General features: G+C 34.0%; 1 protein-coding gene across 1 annotated transcript; it reads left to right on the top strand.

The window, feature by feature from the left end:
• The first annotated feature begins 5,806 nt into the window (after window positions 1-5,806).
• On the top strand, window positions 5,807-10,291 carry LOC131032320 (alcohol dehydrogenase 1). Its single transcript, XM_057963263.2, has 9 exons — window positions 5,807-6,248; window positions 6,345-6,525; window positions 6,839-7,164; window positions 7,600-7,682; window positions 8,843-8,918; window positions 9,350-9,411; window positions 9,506-9,601; window positions 9,762-9,923; window positions 10,014-10,291. Exons 1-9 carry the CDS (start codon window positions 6,215-6,217, stop codon window positions 10,125-10,127), a joined length of 1,134 nt encoding a protein of 377 aa, XP_057819246.2. The 5' UTR covers window positions 5,807-6,214; the 3' UTR covers window positions 10,128-10,291.
• Window positions 10,292-15,065: the final 4,774 nt, after the last annotated feature.

The following is a 15,065-nucleotide window of genomic DNA, read 5'->3' as shown; positions in this document are numbered from 1 at the left end:
TTGTTTTCTCTGCAAGAAAGAAGGGCATCTTCGTAAAAACTATCCAATCATCAATCGTAGAAAATAAAAGAATAACATTAATTTAGCCGATGCATCTATAAACCCTAGAACCAGTAAAGACCTTAATTCAACTAGCCTACACTTTGTTAACGAAGAGACATCTCCACCCGACACCAATCCTAGTGAATTAAATCCAATGCATATTGACCACGCACCTCTAGTATCTGAACCCCTCGTCCCTGTTTCTGACCCCTCAAAAGGTCTTGAAGATTCGCCTTCTGACTGCTTTCATATGGTCACCTCAAGAAAGCGAAGGCAGAAAATTGCCCATCAAAAAGCCCTAAATCATAGCCAGTCTAATGTCCAAAATACCAACCAATTGGTCGGTACTAGCGAAACCCCCCCCCAGCGAATAATGACTTACCAACTACCTCTCAAACCCCGGCTAACTCTGTGGTAAAAAAAATGGTTAAAAATCTGGAAAACCCTAATCGTGGAGCTAATGATGCTAGCATAAGTGATAATCCTGCATAAATGATACTCAGATCTGGAATTCCCAAACAAACGGACTCCTCATCACTTGCAGGACTTACCCCTAATGTTAGCACCACCAACCCCTCGACAACATGTATGCTCAATGAGATAGAGGATAATCATGTTATTGAAGTTATCTATGCCAATAAGGATCTAGCACAATGCTCCTTGGCTTTCCAAGCTCCCAGTTGTCTGGGTCCGACATAGGAGGAAATGCAGTTAGTAAAAATGAGTCATCCAAGATTAGTGAGGATGATGAGGACCTCATGAAAGGATCCTCCATGACTAAGAAGAAAGGTAGACCTGTGGGCTCAAAAAACAAGAAGAAGTCTGGAGATCAATACGGTCTCCCTAACAACCCTTCTTAATCCTCCTCTCTAATGAAGTACATATCCTGGAACATTAGAGGCCTTGAGTCGCCTGATAAAAAAATTGTTATTAAAAGATTTCTGGATTATCATAAAAATTTAGATTTTTTGATGCTACAAGAACTTAAAGTTGTTGGGTTCTGCCTCGACACTACACTCGACTTCATTTGGAGAGATGCAATCAAAATTTGCACCAAGCACCTGAAAGGAAAGGGGGGAGTTGGCCTTCTTATAGCCCCTAAGTGGGCAAGTTACATCAGGGATAAGGGAATCTCCCCATGTAATAGAGTGGTCTAGGCTACAATAGATATTAGAGGCTCTTGCTTTGGCATATGCTCCATGTATGCACCTAATGACTGCAAGGAAAGAATGTCCCTCTGGATTTGGCTGGCATCCCTCCCATGTATCCCCTGGGTCATGGCTGGAGACTTTAACATGACAAAACACCAAGATGAGAAGGTTGGGGGTCTTCCTTTTGAATGGAAGAGTCTAGAAAAACCTCATTGTGACAAGTTTAAACAACAACTGTAGTTGTTTGACCCCCTGGAGGGAACCAAATCTGATACCCCTAACCTATGGTACACCTAGTGCAACTTTCAGCAAGGCACTAATCGAATCTACTCCAAACTAAACAGGTTCTATGTTAATAATGACTTCTTCTCCTTCTCCCCTAATCACTTGGGGAACGCGGTGGTTGTCTTACTGGTAGCCCTATCTGACCATTTTCCTATCCTAGCCATCATTAATACTAGAAACTCCATCACTAATAACAACTCTTGCAATAAGAAATTTATACTCAACACCTCCCTGCTGAAAGACAAGGATGTCCTAAGTGCCATCAGAATGGTTAGGCTCTTCAACATGCAGCCTCAGCATCCCCAATCCCACACTCTCAGGTGGAAGAGGAACATTTCCTCCTAGCAGAAAATATTCCAAACCATTGGCCAGAAGAAAGCCAAGGATTTTAGATCCCAAAAAAAAACCCTCACTCATCGACTCCATTCTTTAGAACAAGAAATCCAAATGCGACCCTCCTCCCCTATCTTGGCCAAGCGGGTCTCCCAGGCTACAGACATCCTCATAAAACATCAACAGGTCAAAATCAGAGGTGCCTTCATCAGAGCCCGTAATCACTAGCTCAAATTTGGGGATAAAGGCTCCAAAATTTTCTTTAATCTTCTTAAACAAAAATAGACCAGAGAGAAAATTGATAGAATAACAGTAGAGGATAAGGAACTCCTAAATATCAATGATAACAAAGATGCCTTCGAAATATTTTATAAGACTCTGTTTACCTCAGAGGATAATGAAGCTTCGAAAGATGCTTGAAATAAATGTAGTACCATTATTCCAAAAAGAATCTCTGAGGATGAATCTCTCCTCCTCAAAGCTAGGATCTCTATGCAAGAAATTGCTGATGCCATTAAGGCTCTCAAGGATAATAAGGCGTCAGGTGCTGATGGACTTCCTGCTAAATTTTACAAAACCAATATTGACTGGATCACTAATGATCTTTATGGCATTTACAATGAAGCACTTGACACTGGTACCCTGGGGGAGTTCATCAATAGGGGTATTGTTAAACTTATCCCAAAAGAAGGGGACAAAGCCCTCATAAAAAAATGGAGGCCAATTACCCTCCTTAACGTCTCTTATAAAATCTTAGCTAAAGCCTTAGCTTCCCACCTTGAGAAGATTCTTCCCAAGTTCATTTGCTCTACCCAAACTGGATTCATTAAAGGTAGGTATATCTTGGAAAATCTTGTCACCAGCTAGGAATCTATGGAATGGGCTAGAACCTCTAACCAAGACTCAGCCATGTTCCTTGTCAATTTTGAGAAAGCCTATGACAGGGTGGAATGGGACTTCATCCTCATGATGCTCAAAGCCTAAATGGCTTCCCTAACAAATTCTGTGATTATGTTTGAATCCTCCTCAAAGATGCGTCCGCCCTGATTGAAGTCAATGGGACTCTTTCCCATCCTATTCCTCTCTCTAGATCCATTAGGCAGGGTTGCCCCCTTGCCCTTGCTTTGTTTGTTATTGCATCAGATGCCTTATACTATCTCCTTAGAGATGACACCCTATCTCCTAGAGTTCATGGCATTAAGATGTCCGATGACTCTGAATTGCTCAACATTCAATTTGTCGATGATACCTCACTCTTCCTGGAGCTCTCTAGGCATAATATCGACTCCCTCAATCAAAAAATTGACACATTTGGTAGAGCCTCTGGCGCTCGGATCTCCAGCTCCAAATCCACCCTACTTGGGTGGAAAGAGAAACCACTGGACTGGCTTCAATAGTTTGGATATTCATGGGGAGGACCTAATAAGATAGTCAGATACCTCGGTATCCCCTTCTCTGTATCTCCCTCTCTTAGAGACATGTGGAGATGGGTCAAAGAAAAAATTGATAGAAAGCTTAAGAAGTGGGACAATAGGATCCTCTCCCTTGCTGGCAGGATTCAAGTCTGTCAGAAAATCCTCTCCTCTTACTATATTTACTACTCCTCTGTTTGGATGTTCAACAACTACCAAGTTTTTGAAATCCAAAAGGCTATCAGACGCTTCATATGGTCTGATGGCAAGGGCAAAAGGAAAGCTCACACAGTCAAATGGACCTGGTGCCACTTAGACAAAAAACTTGGTGGGTTGGGTCTTAAGGATCTCAGAATGCAAGGAATCTCCCTCGCGGCCAAATGGATATTCCATGCGTTGGAAGGTCAAGAACCTTGGAAGGATCTCATCAGACACAACATACAAAATGGTGTCCCCAAGACTGCCAAATCCTGGAAAGCCCTCCCGTTTAGTGACTTGATTGCAGGCGGTTTCTCTGTGTCTGTCCAAGGCACCTAGGTGTTTAAATCCATCTGGAAATCCTAGGAGCATGTGCGTAGACTTATTGACAACTCTAGCGTTGACTGTGATAGTACTCTCCATGGTGAAAGATCGATATGGTGGAACCTATATCATAACTATAAACCCCTTGCCTTAACCCAAGGATGCTCTGCTAGGTACTAGCACAATAAGGGAATTAAGTATCTTATGGATATCCTAGAGTATGATAATCTCATCAGCTAGGAGAATCTTAGTAATAAGTATGATCTCCCTGCTTCGCATAAGAGGACCTACAATTAGATTAAAAATGCATGTGCTACCTTCAATATCCCCAGAAACACTCATGTAGACACTCATAGATACCTCTCATTCCTATGGAAGGATGGCTCCACTCTCCCCAAGATCAAAGTCAAATCTATTTATAACTTGCTCAACCATGACACCTCAGTGATCAATCATATTAGTACTCTGTGGTATGTTGACCATAACTCCTACGCATGGCAGAAAACCTTTGAGAAGCTATGGAGATCTCCCATCCCCCCTAAGATCAAATGCTTCAAGTGGCAACTCATACTGGATAGATTGCCTATAAGGAATAAGTCGGCTGCATACGACCTATGCTCTGTTTGCAGGAAGCATGAGACTGCGCGGCACATTTTCTTTGACTACCCTTTTGCTAGAGAAATTTGGTTACTGTTTGGAATTTCTATCACTGAACATGTTTGTACTCTTGATATAATTACTGGTTTTATTCATGGGCTTAAGAAGGATGCTAACTTATTCTGGCAAATTCTATCTTCCTTCATACTTTGGTTTATTTGGAAACTTAGGAATGAGGAGAAGTTTCAAGGCAATGAAAGGGAACTTACTGGTTTTTTTAAAAACTCACACATTACAAAATTGTTGTGCAGGTATGCTTTCCAATGAACGTTGAGAGGGACAAACTGCTGCGGTTCCTCAAAGATGGTCGAGCAACCATGTTTATCTATGAAATGCAAGATGGTTATGAATGGGCCAGGATCGCAGAGAACCAAACCACCTTTGATGATGCAATGAAGAAACTGGTCAAGGAACTCCAAGATACCAGGCCTCCTCCCTTCAACAAGATAGAGATGTGCTCCCAAATCCTGGAGAGGAAGAAGGTGGTTTGGATGGAAGGAACACAAGGCTGGAGGATCAGGATGAGGTTCTGCAGCATTGCCTTATGATAGTAACATAATTTTATGTACTCTTCAACATCTCCCTTTTTTGTTGTGGTTAGTAGGTGACTGTATATGCTACTTGCTTAGTCTCTCTGGTTTCACTGTTTGGTGGTTGAGGCTCTGCCTCCCGTAACCTCTTTTGTATAAACTCTCTGATTATCGGTCTCTCGATTTCTAATACAAAAAAAAATTGTAATAATTAAGAATTACAACATATATTTTTATTACAATTGACAAGTACACCTAATGACACTTGTCTAAATTCCATCTTGATTTTAAAATCTAAAATAATATTTAAAATTTTCAAAGAAATCTTATCTTATTCTCTAAAATCAAATCTTAAAAGTCTTATCTGATTTTCTAAATTTTTTTAATTAATTAAAAATATTTAATATTTTTATTTAGATAAAATATTATTTTAATATTTTATTATCTTATTATCTAAATCTATTTTAATATTAAATTATATTTAAAAAAATCAACTTCTCTTATTCTTTAATCCTAATCTAACCTAAGTAAGATCTTAAAAATCTTATCTATTCTTTAAGTTTTTTTAATTAACTAAAAATATTTTACTTAAATAAAATCTTATTTTAATATTTTATTATTCTATCATCTAAATTTTATTTAAAATCTATAATAATAATTAAAATATATTGTATTAGGGCTGGAAAGTATCACGTTAAAAGATGGATGTATGACGTAAATAAGATTTTATGTTCAATTGCTAAATTAACCTTATTAAAAGGCCAATTAAGATATTAAGCTGTGAATTATAAAATTGTAATCCAAGCAATTATTAGAGAGATGTAAGGCTTTATGCACAAGGCTTTTAAGATTTTTTCCTTTCTCTGTGTTCCAGAAATGTAAGGCAGGAATTATGTACAGAAGGCTTCATGACTGTTTTCCTTTTGTTTTTGGTATGAATGTAAATGCATTGATTATTGGATGCATTTATTCTGGCTTCAAAAAGACAGTATGGAGTTAGTCGTGCGTTGTATACCGTCGATTTTGCAATTAACAGTTACGATTGACTAACCTGTCACAACACGCTGTACGAAAGGTCTGTTTTGAAGCTAGAATAGCTTCAGCCTTCGTTATTGTGATAGCTATCACTATCAGCTTGATGCATTCTCTCCAAATATCACATTCTAATTTAGCCATTAGTTTAGATGTTAGAATATACAGCACTCCAAGCTATTAAATAGAGTTGCAGCTCACTATTTATCTACACAATCGTTATGTTTTTTAAGATTTGAAGCTTGAGAAAATGGACACTGATGGGAAAGTTATCACTTGCAAAGGTAAGTTATAACTTTTTGATACTAAGATTGACTTCTATAAATCATATGGAAATGGGCTTTTGTGATCATTTCTTGATGTATTTTGTTCATCTCCAGCTGCAGTAGCATGGGGGCCAAAGGAGCCCCTGGTTATAGAGGATGTGCAGGTACATCCTCCAAAGAAAATGGAAGTCCGGATAAAAATTACCCATACTTCTCTCTGCCATACTGACGTTACATTCTGGGCAAATGGGGATAAAAGCAAATTTCCCCGCATATTTGGCCACGAGGGTGCAGGGTAAACATAATTTTTACAGTCATATGAATTTCGCAGTTCATAATGTTATCGTGTTTAGTTTCTGTTATCATTTGTGTGATTTTTTTTTCAACAATTTAGATCAAATTCCATGATCCATCATTAAGAAAAAGAGAATAATAAAAAACAGAATAATGATAAATTATAAAGTTTGATCTGAAATATCTAAAAAAATAACTTACATAACTGATAACCGAAACTATGCACAATAACTTCTTCCAGATTATATGTACAATTGAAAATGCAATTTTGATCTTTATTATAGTTCTCAATATGATATATTGTCTGATAACAGATTAGTAGAGAGCGTGGGAGAAGGAGTGATAGATCTGAAGCCAGGAGATCATGTGATTCCTTTATCCTCAGGAGAGTGTGGAGATTGTGTGTACTGTAAATCCAAAGATACAAATATGTGCGAAAAGTATAAAGCTGATCTTTTCAGAACAGTGATGATAAATGATGGAGAGACTCGGTTTTCTATTGGTGGGAAGCCGGTTTACCATTTCATGATGTCATCTACATTTAGCCAATATACAGTTGTGGACTATGCATGCGTTACCAAAATCAATCCCAATGCACCTTTAGATAAGGTCTGCTTGCTTGGCTGCGGTGTTGCCACAGGTAGATAAAACTAGCTTTCTTTTTATTTACCATGCTTGACAATTTTACTAGTTGTTAGCCCAGTTTATACAATGCTTACTGTTTTCATTGTAAAAATCATTTTCCAATTCAGAGGATTTGGATGAGATATAGTTCATTGTAGTGGATTTGGATAAGATATAGTTCCTTATAGAGGATTTGGATAAGGATATGAGTTCCACTCATCTTGCCGTGGTCAGCTGATCAAACTCATAAAAACTCTTTAAATATTTATATTTTATTTGGGATTTTTCATTGTTTATGACAGGACAGCATGCCACACTTATTATCTTCAACATATCCATTAATTTTTACTATATATGCTCCAATCCCTAGGTGATATAGGAAATGATTTTCTATGTAAGTGAAGAAGATTTCTTTTATTTGAGACTAACACAGTCTAATATGGATTTGCAGGTATTGGATCTGTCTGCAATGTAACTGATGTGGGACCTCAATCAACCGTGGCTATTTTTGGACTTGGCACCATTGGACTTGCAGTAAATACCCCCATCTTTCTTCAAGCTTATTACATTACATTGGATATTCAATATATGTCCTTAGACCATTTACCTCATCTTTTACTGCTAATTGTTAGTGACTTTTGCTGGCTTGTAAAGGGTATTAATATATTATCACATTCACCTCATCTCTAATTGTTAATAACTAGTTGGCTCTAAAGCACTTTTTTCTGATAATTGTTAAATGATTAGTTGGTTTGTAGAGGGTAGAAATAATATTGATCTCCTCTTTTTTCTTCAGGATATTTGTTAAATGATTAATTGATTTGTAAAGGGTAGCAATAACATTGACTTCATCTTTTATCTATGTATAGGGTAGAAATAACATTGGCCTCATCTGTTATCTTTTCTGTGATAATTGTTAAATGACTAATTGATTTGTAAAGGGTAGAAATAGCATTGACCTCATCTTTTATCTCTTCCTCTAATTGTTAAATGACTAAGTGATTGTAGATGGTAGAAATAACGTTAGCCTCAGCTTTTAGGTCATAATTTTATTTGATTCTAGTTGGTCTGGAAAGGGTAGAAATTTACTAAATTTATTGTATTTTTTATTTTATAAGTAGCACAGTTTTTTAGGAGTTCTGAAACTATACATAATTAATTAAGAAACAATAAGGTTTGGATTCAACCATCTTTGATTATTGTTTTGCATGTTTCTTGCTGTAAGTGCTTGTTTGTTTCTTGGGGTCTTTTTGGTTAGTTAAGAAACAATAAGGTTTGGATTCAAACCTTTGATTATTGTTTTGGTTGCTTCTTATTGTAAGTGTTTGTTTGTTACTTGAGACTTTTTTTATTTTTAGATTTATTTTATTGACGGTTATGATCTCAGATTGCTATCTATTCCTAATGTACAAAATTTTAAAATCCTTATAAAACCATTCATAAATATTTTTCTAATAAAAAATAATAGCTTTAAGACGTACTTCACTATCTTGGTCATCTCATTGTTTTATTATTAATTGTTTTTGTTCATGACTCTAATTGGCTTGTAATTACTAGAAATCGACTACCCAGCTTCATTAAAGTTTTCAAAACAATTTACAATCCATCGTTGCATTGTCTTAGTTTAAAACATGATATAAGAGACTTTCTTAACGTGCACCCAGTTCAGGCTTTTTTTAACTTCTGTTTTGTAGGCTGTACAAGGTGCAAAAATTAATGGTGCATCCAGGATCATCGCTGTAGACATCAATCCTGACAAGTTCGAGAAAGGTAACAGTTATGATATAAACATTGTAAGATAAAACATTATTTTAGCAAATACGATTGTGTACAGGTATTTATGGTCTAAAAATGCTAAAAAAATGAATGGCTATTGGTACATGCGAAATTTATTAATAGACTTTTAGTTACTTATTTTTTGGTTTCTTTAAAATTAATAATTGAGAGGTTGAGTGTGCAAGGAGTGAACAGTTATTAGAACATGAATTGTAAGTGGTCTTCCCCAAACTATGTAAATATCAGATCAGATGCCTAGCTTTCGGATGATCTATCTATCTAAACTCCAAATGAACTATCTATCTAAACAAGTCAAAACTATAAATGTGTATTAAATCCCACATTATATTGTGGGAATGATATAAATTCATTGTTTGATAGCATAACATTAAGCTTGCATTTGACATACATGGCTCTAACTGCAGCCAAAGTAGTAGGAGCCACTGATTGCATTAATCCAAAAGATCACGTGAAACCGATTGATGAGGCGAGTACAATGTCTCTTTAAATACATCCTAACTATTACTGAGGCAATGACAATATCTACAGCTCTTTTGCTGAACATGGTACAATAACGACAGGTAATAAGAGGCATGACTAATGGAGGAGTGGATTACAGCTTCGAATGCGCTGGGAATGTTGATGTTCTGCACCAGGCATTTGCCTCCACTAATGAGGTACCTACATACTATTCTTTCTTTCCAAATCAAATTATTATGAGTGTGTTTTCACATCATAATAGTGGTTGTCCACTTGTCACTAGTCACTTTCCTTTGTTTTCTTATGAAGCTACATTGAACAAATTGTCACTGCAATTTGTGTGAAATTGTACTGTAGTTGTTGGGTTTGACAGTGTTGGTGGGGCTAGATCCTAGTCCACGCAAGATATCTCTCACTCCATTGGATTTGCTTTACGGGAGAAGAATTGTAGGAGCAATACTTGGACGATACAAAGGGAAAACACAATTGCCTGAGCTTGTGGAGAAATATATGAACAAAGTAGAAAATCTACCCCAAGTCCTTAGTTCCTTATTGTAGTTTGGGATCAGCCATTATTTCTTTTAATATGCACCTGTTTTTTTATTGCAGGAGATTAATTTGGATACTTTTATCACCCATGAGAAACCTCTGGCAGATATCAACACAGCATTTGATTTGCTGTTGGCGGGCAAGAGTTTAAGATGTGTCATGCAAATGTTCTAAGAATTAAGAGGTGAATGCTGAATATTTGTGTACAAAGGCAAATAAGAATAGTCACCCAAATATTATTAATGTATAGATAGGTAACATGTTGTAGCTAACTGTGCACTTTTTGTGAAACTATGTTTTGTGATTCTTGGGTTTTTATTTGACTATTTTGTGTTGGATGGTTGTTTGGTTTGAATGGTGGTAAGTTGTTGCGAGTTTTATTTGAATGGTGGTTAAGTTGTTGTGGGCTTCTATTTGACTTTTTGGGTGTTGAATGGTTGTCAACTTGTCTCTCTCGAATGGTGGTTAAATTATTGAGCTTATTTTTAGTCTTAAAAAAAATTATTCTTATATTTATTTTAAATGTTTTAGTTTTTTAATGAATAGTGTTCATATCATCATTTATAAATAATGTTATTTAAAAAAGAATATGTAAAAATGGTCACATTTTAAAAGTTCAAATGAGACACTAATAAAAAGAAAAAAATAATTATCTATCAAAAAAGCAAAATATAATTAGAATTTTGCTCTTTTTTTAACAATAAAATCATAATGTGCTTTCTAACTATACATTGTTTTAATCAAAAACAAATTACTATTTCACATATACAAATAATAGTGTACATAAAGAAAAAACTTATCTAGAAATTTAATTTTATGTTTGAAATTTTATAAATTTCTTTGTTTTGCAAAGATGTTACTTTTTCAAATAATTAATATAAAACTTAAAATTAATTATTAAGTTGTTACTTCTTCAAATAATTAATTTAAATTTTTGAATTAATTATTAATTTATAAGTATTTTTTATAGTTTTAAATATCTGGAGATTTTTGTATGGATTAGGTATGAATACTAATTATTTTGTAGGGATTAAACAAAACATGGTTACATTAAGATATAAGAAACATTTTGACAAAGTTTAATATTTTTAACATCTTTTAAATTTGACTTATCAAATTGATTATGCCTAGATTTTCTTCTTTTAAATCCTCATCAAATTGATTATTCTTCGATTTTCTTTCACCCAAATTATGATTTTGTTAGAGTTTTATTTAAATATGTTTGGGACTTGTTCTTTAACTTTAAAACTCCAAATTGATTTCTTCATTGCAAGTAAGCTCTTAGATGAAATGAAATATGATATTGATAAAATTATCTGGAACTTGTTCTTCAACTTCAAAACTACAAATTGATTTCTTCATTGCCAAAAAGCTCTTGGATGAAATGAAATATGGTATTGATATGTTTACCTCTTCCATGGAAAAAAATAATAATTCTTTGATAGTTTTTTGGTTGAATTATTCCCTAGAATATTTGTGTTTCTTTAATTAACTCCTAATTTAATATACTAAATGCCATATAATGAAAATATATTTTTTAGATGAAATATATTGAGCTCACCCAATCACTATATGATATTGAGCTCAAGTGTTCTTTTTATCATCTATATGCACTTAAAATATGAAGATACTAAAAGAACAAGAATTGTAGTACTCTAAATCTAGTTTCTAAACTACTATATTTTTTTCAAAAATGGATAGATTTAATAGGGTCAAATATTTCACGCACATAACCCAATTTGTTTAGTTGCATCTAGAATTCTAAAAAACCCATTGGTAGGAATATAGTTAAGAGTGAGCACTAAAAGTTGTATGTTTAATTGTAATTTTGCTGAGTAATTTTTTTAATGATTTTTCAAAATGATGCATCCTGAAAATCAGATGACTAATAATGCATGTCACATAAATTGTTCAAAAATAATTGAAAATGTAAAAAAAATAAAAAAATGAATGTGTAAAGAATGTAATGTAGAAAGATATTATATAATTTATTTCAAATGCGGACAAACATTTCAAAAGTTATTAAAAATGGTACACATATGTCTTTATAACTACATGGAAACATTGGTAAAAGAAATTAAAAATAAACACGTTAATATTGTTCAAATGTAAAAAATATTATATGATTAGAAAGCTCAAATGACACATGAAGTTATGGTGGTAATTATATTAAGACCCAATTTATGATGTGTAAACTTGATGATGAGAAAGTTAAGAAACATAAATAAAAGAGAAACTCATGTCAAAATGAGACAATTGAACATCAATAGCCTAAGGCTTGTAATCCAATCTTGTACAAGTCAAATTGTGTACATGTTTTTCTTATTGAGCATAACATATGTGTGTTTTTCTTATTAATCTTAACACATACGTTAAACAAGTATGCATTTTGTATGTGTTGCCCCAGTTTTTGAACTTGGAAATCTAAAAAAAAAAAAATTAAAAATCACTTTCCCAAGTTGTAGATTTGTTTTTGAAAAATCTCATGACTTAATCTTTATGTTCGCCTAAGTCTATAATTTTGAAACTTCTGATTGAACCCCGCAATTCAAAGGTTCAAGGTTGAAAAGTTCAACACACATGAGAATGTAAAGGCAAAGTGATTAATGAATCATATTGTGGGCAAAGTCTGTAATTTTGAATTTTTTGCATTGAAACTCCAAACCAACATAAAAAAGGTTCAACCGTTCAGTCTGTGACAGTCCAAAAATGCAGCCAAAACAAATTTGCAGATTATTTTAATCTAAGGACAACCCACCTAATATTTTGGTCTTAAATGTTCCTAGATTTAATTTCATGACCATACAAGCTCACATAATATATTATTTTAATATTTTCTCAATGCAATAATATGGTTGGCAGGGTCAGTTTACAAAGGAAGTATCTTGATTTGGCGAGTTGTTAAAAAATTGTTAAAAACTCGTCTATAATTTAAAATGTCATAACTTCTCACAAATTTTCATGGCTTTGGGATGCCCGATTAACCGGTGGTGAATTTAATAAAAAGTGGTTGTAAGAGAAATTAAAAATTTTCTCACTCAGTTTGAGAGCAGCAATTTAAAACATTTTTAAAATATTTTAAATCAATTGGAAAGCAGCAATTCCACAGGAAGGTGAAAGGTTAAAAACAAATATTTTTGTAATCAATAATATTTTCCAAGAATCAGTTATCTTAACTAAAAGTCTCCTCGAAAAAGGAGGGTATATATGTAATGAAAAAAGATAAGGGGGGTCTCTTTCCTTTGGCTTGATGGAAACTTGCATTGTAGCAAGGGTAAATTTTCTGATTTTCTATTGTAAAAAGGGGAAAAGAAGAATGTATTTTTCTGTTTTTGGGCATAGTCATTATATAGGAATAAGATGATCTTTGAGTCATTCTATTTGTATTATGAAAAAGGAAGAAATATATTTCAAATCTGTGTGTTTGTGTGTATTTCTTTTGACTGTAATTTGGCATGTGAATCATTCCAATTATTCTTATAATGATTTCTTGTACATCCCAATTATGTGTATGTTTATTGCAGAGACTTTGATTTCTCACTCATTCATACATCTAAAAAAGTATTTAATCTTTTTCCTCTTTGTTGTGGGTATGTGGGCAAGGATCTTTGTGTCTTTTACTCCAGTATCCTCTTGTTTATAAATATGTTGTTCACATCTATGCCATGGCTATGAGAAGATATTAGTTGCCTTTATTGCTTTCCAGTTAAAAGCATATTAAAAAAATATACATTTTATCCAACGAAGGGAGTTGTACTTTCATATCAAAATTCAGAGAGCACTTGCAATTGCCACTACAAGTGACTCAACTATTGGTTCTTTTTGTCTTTCAATTTGGGCATTTGTGAGTCAAAGGTATGTAAGAAGAACAAATCTGTTAACCAACACATTTTTGGCAACTCTATTGGGGACTCGAAATCAAAAGATCAATCATTTCTTTCTTTGGGTTTTGAAGACATCTCTGTGTGCAAGGAGACTGGCGACTCTATTGAATAACTATGCAAAATCAAAAAGTTAGAAGAAATGGGAGAAGACCAGACCCTAATGTCATAGAAATTCTTGAGATGGATGACAAAGTGTTGCATGACTTTTGGGATCGCTGCATTGAAAGTATTTCTGAAGTTGTAAAAAACAAGAAGAGTATGGAAGATGATCACATATCTACACTCTTATGGTTGAGCCTTTGCACTAGGTTTCACAAGCTGGAAGAGATAGAAGAAAGGACAAATTTGTTGCAAGCACGTGAGAAGAGAATATCCTAGCTTAAAAAGGAATTACAAACTAATGAGGAGGATGCTGGACAGTTGTCTCATTTTCTTTTCTTTCTTGCAACTATTCATTTTTGAGTGAGCAAGAAGTCCAAGGATTAACGATCCAACCTCATGAAGATTTAACATTATTAAGCAAGAATGATCAAGACAATATTGGAGGACTTGTGAGCTTGAATGATAAAGATTCATTGAAATCTTTTCCTTCTCCAGAAATAGAAAGTCTTATTTTTGAAATCATTGGAAGTCAGCATGTCCAAAAAAAATTTCAAGATGAAAGTTTTCAGATTAACACATAGTCAGAATATGCAACTTTCAATTTTATAGAAGAAAATGGTAAAAATGTTTCTTTGCAAGATTTTAATGAATGTATTCTGGAATCATTTCACTTTGAAGATACAATAATGTTATTTGAAGGTTTATCTAATGAGGCTTGTGTTAGAAATAAACCAAAATCATGCTCTATCAAATATTTTTTGAATTCTGAAAATGTGAAAGGAAAAGAAGATTTTAGAATAAATACAGAGCAAGAAAGTAGTCAAGTTGTAAAAGCATTGCAGTCTCTAGAATTGTTGAAGGTTTTGGAAGACATTTCTCTTTGTGAAGAGGAAATCATATGTCAGTTTTTTTCATCCATTGAAGGAGAGAACTCTCACATAAAAAATTCAGGTATTAATTGATCTCATGCCTTGGTTTTGGATAGGGAGTTTCCAGATCTGATTGCAGTAAAGAAAGATGGAAGTTTTTTTAGCTAGTGTAGATTCTATGTTTAATGAAGTCTTTCCTTATTCCAAACTCAATATGAATCTTGAAATTTCTTTTAAAAGCGATGATTTTAATAGTA

This window comes from Cryptomeria japonica, chromosome 8 (assembly GCF_030272615.1).
Source record: "Cryptomeria japonica chromosome 8, Sugi_1.0, whole genome shotgun sequence".
Classification (NCBI taxonomy): Eukaryota; Viridiplantae; Streptophyta; class Pinopsida; order Cupressales; family Cupressaceae; genus Cryptomeria; species Cryptomeria japonica.
Note: the sequence above shows the minus strand (reverse complement) of the source record. Positions and strands in the feature narration are given on the sequence as shown.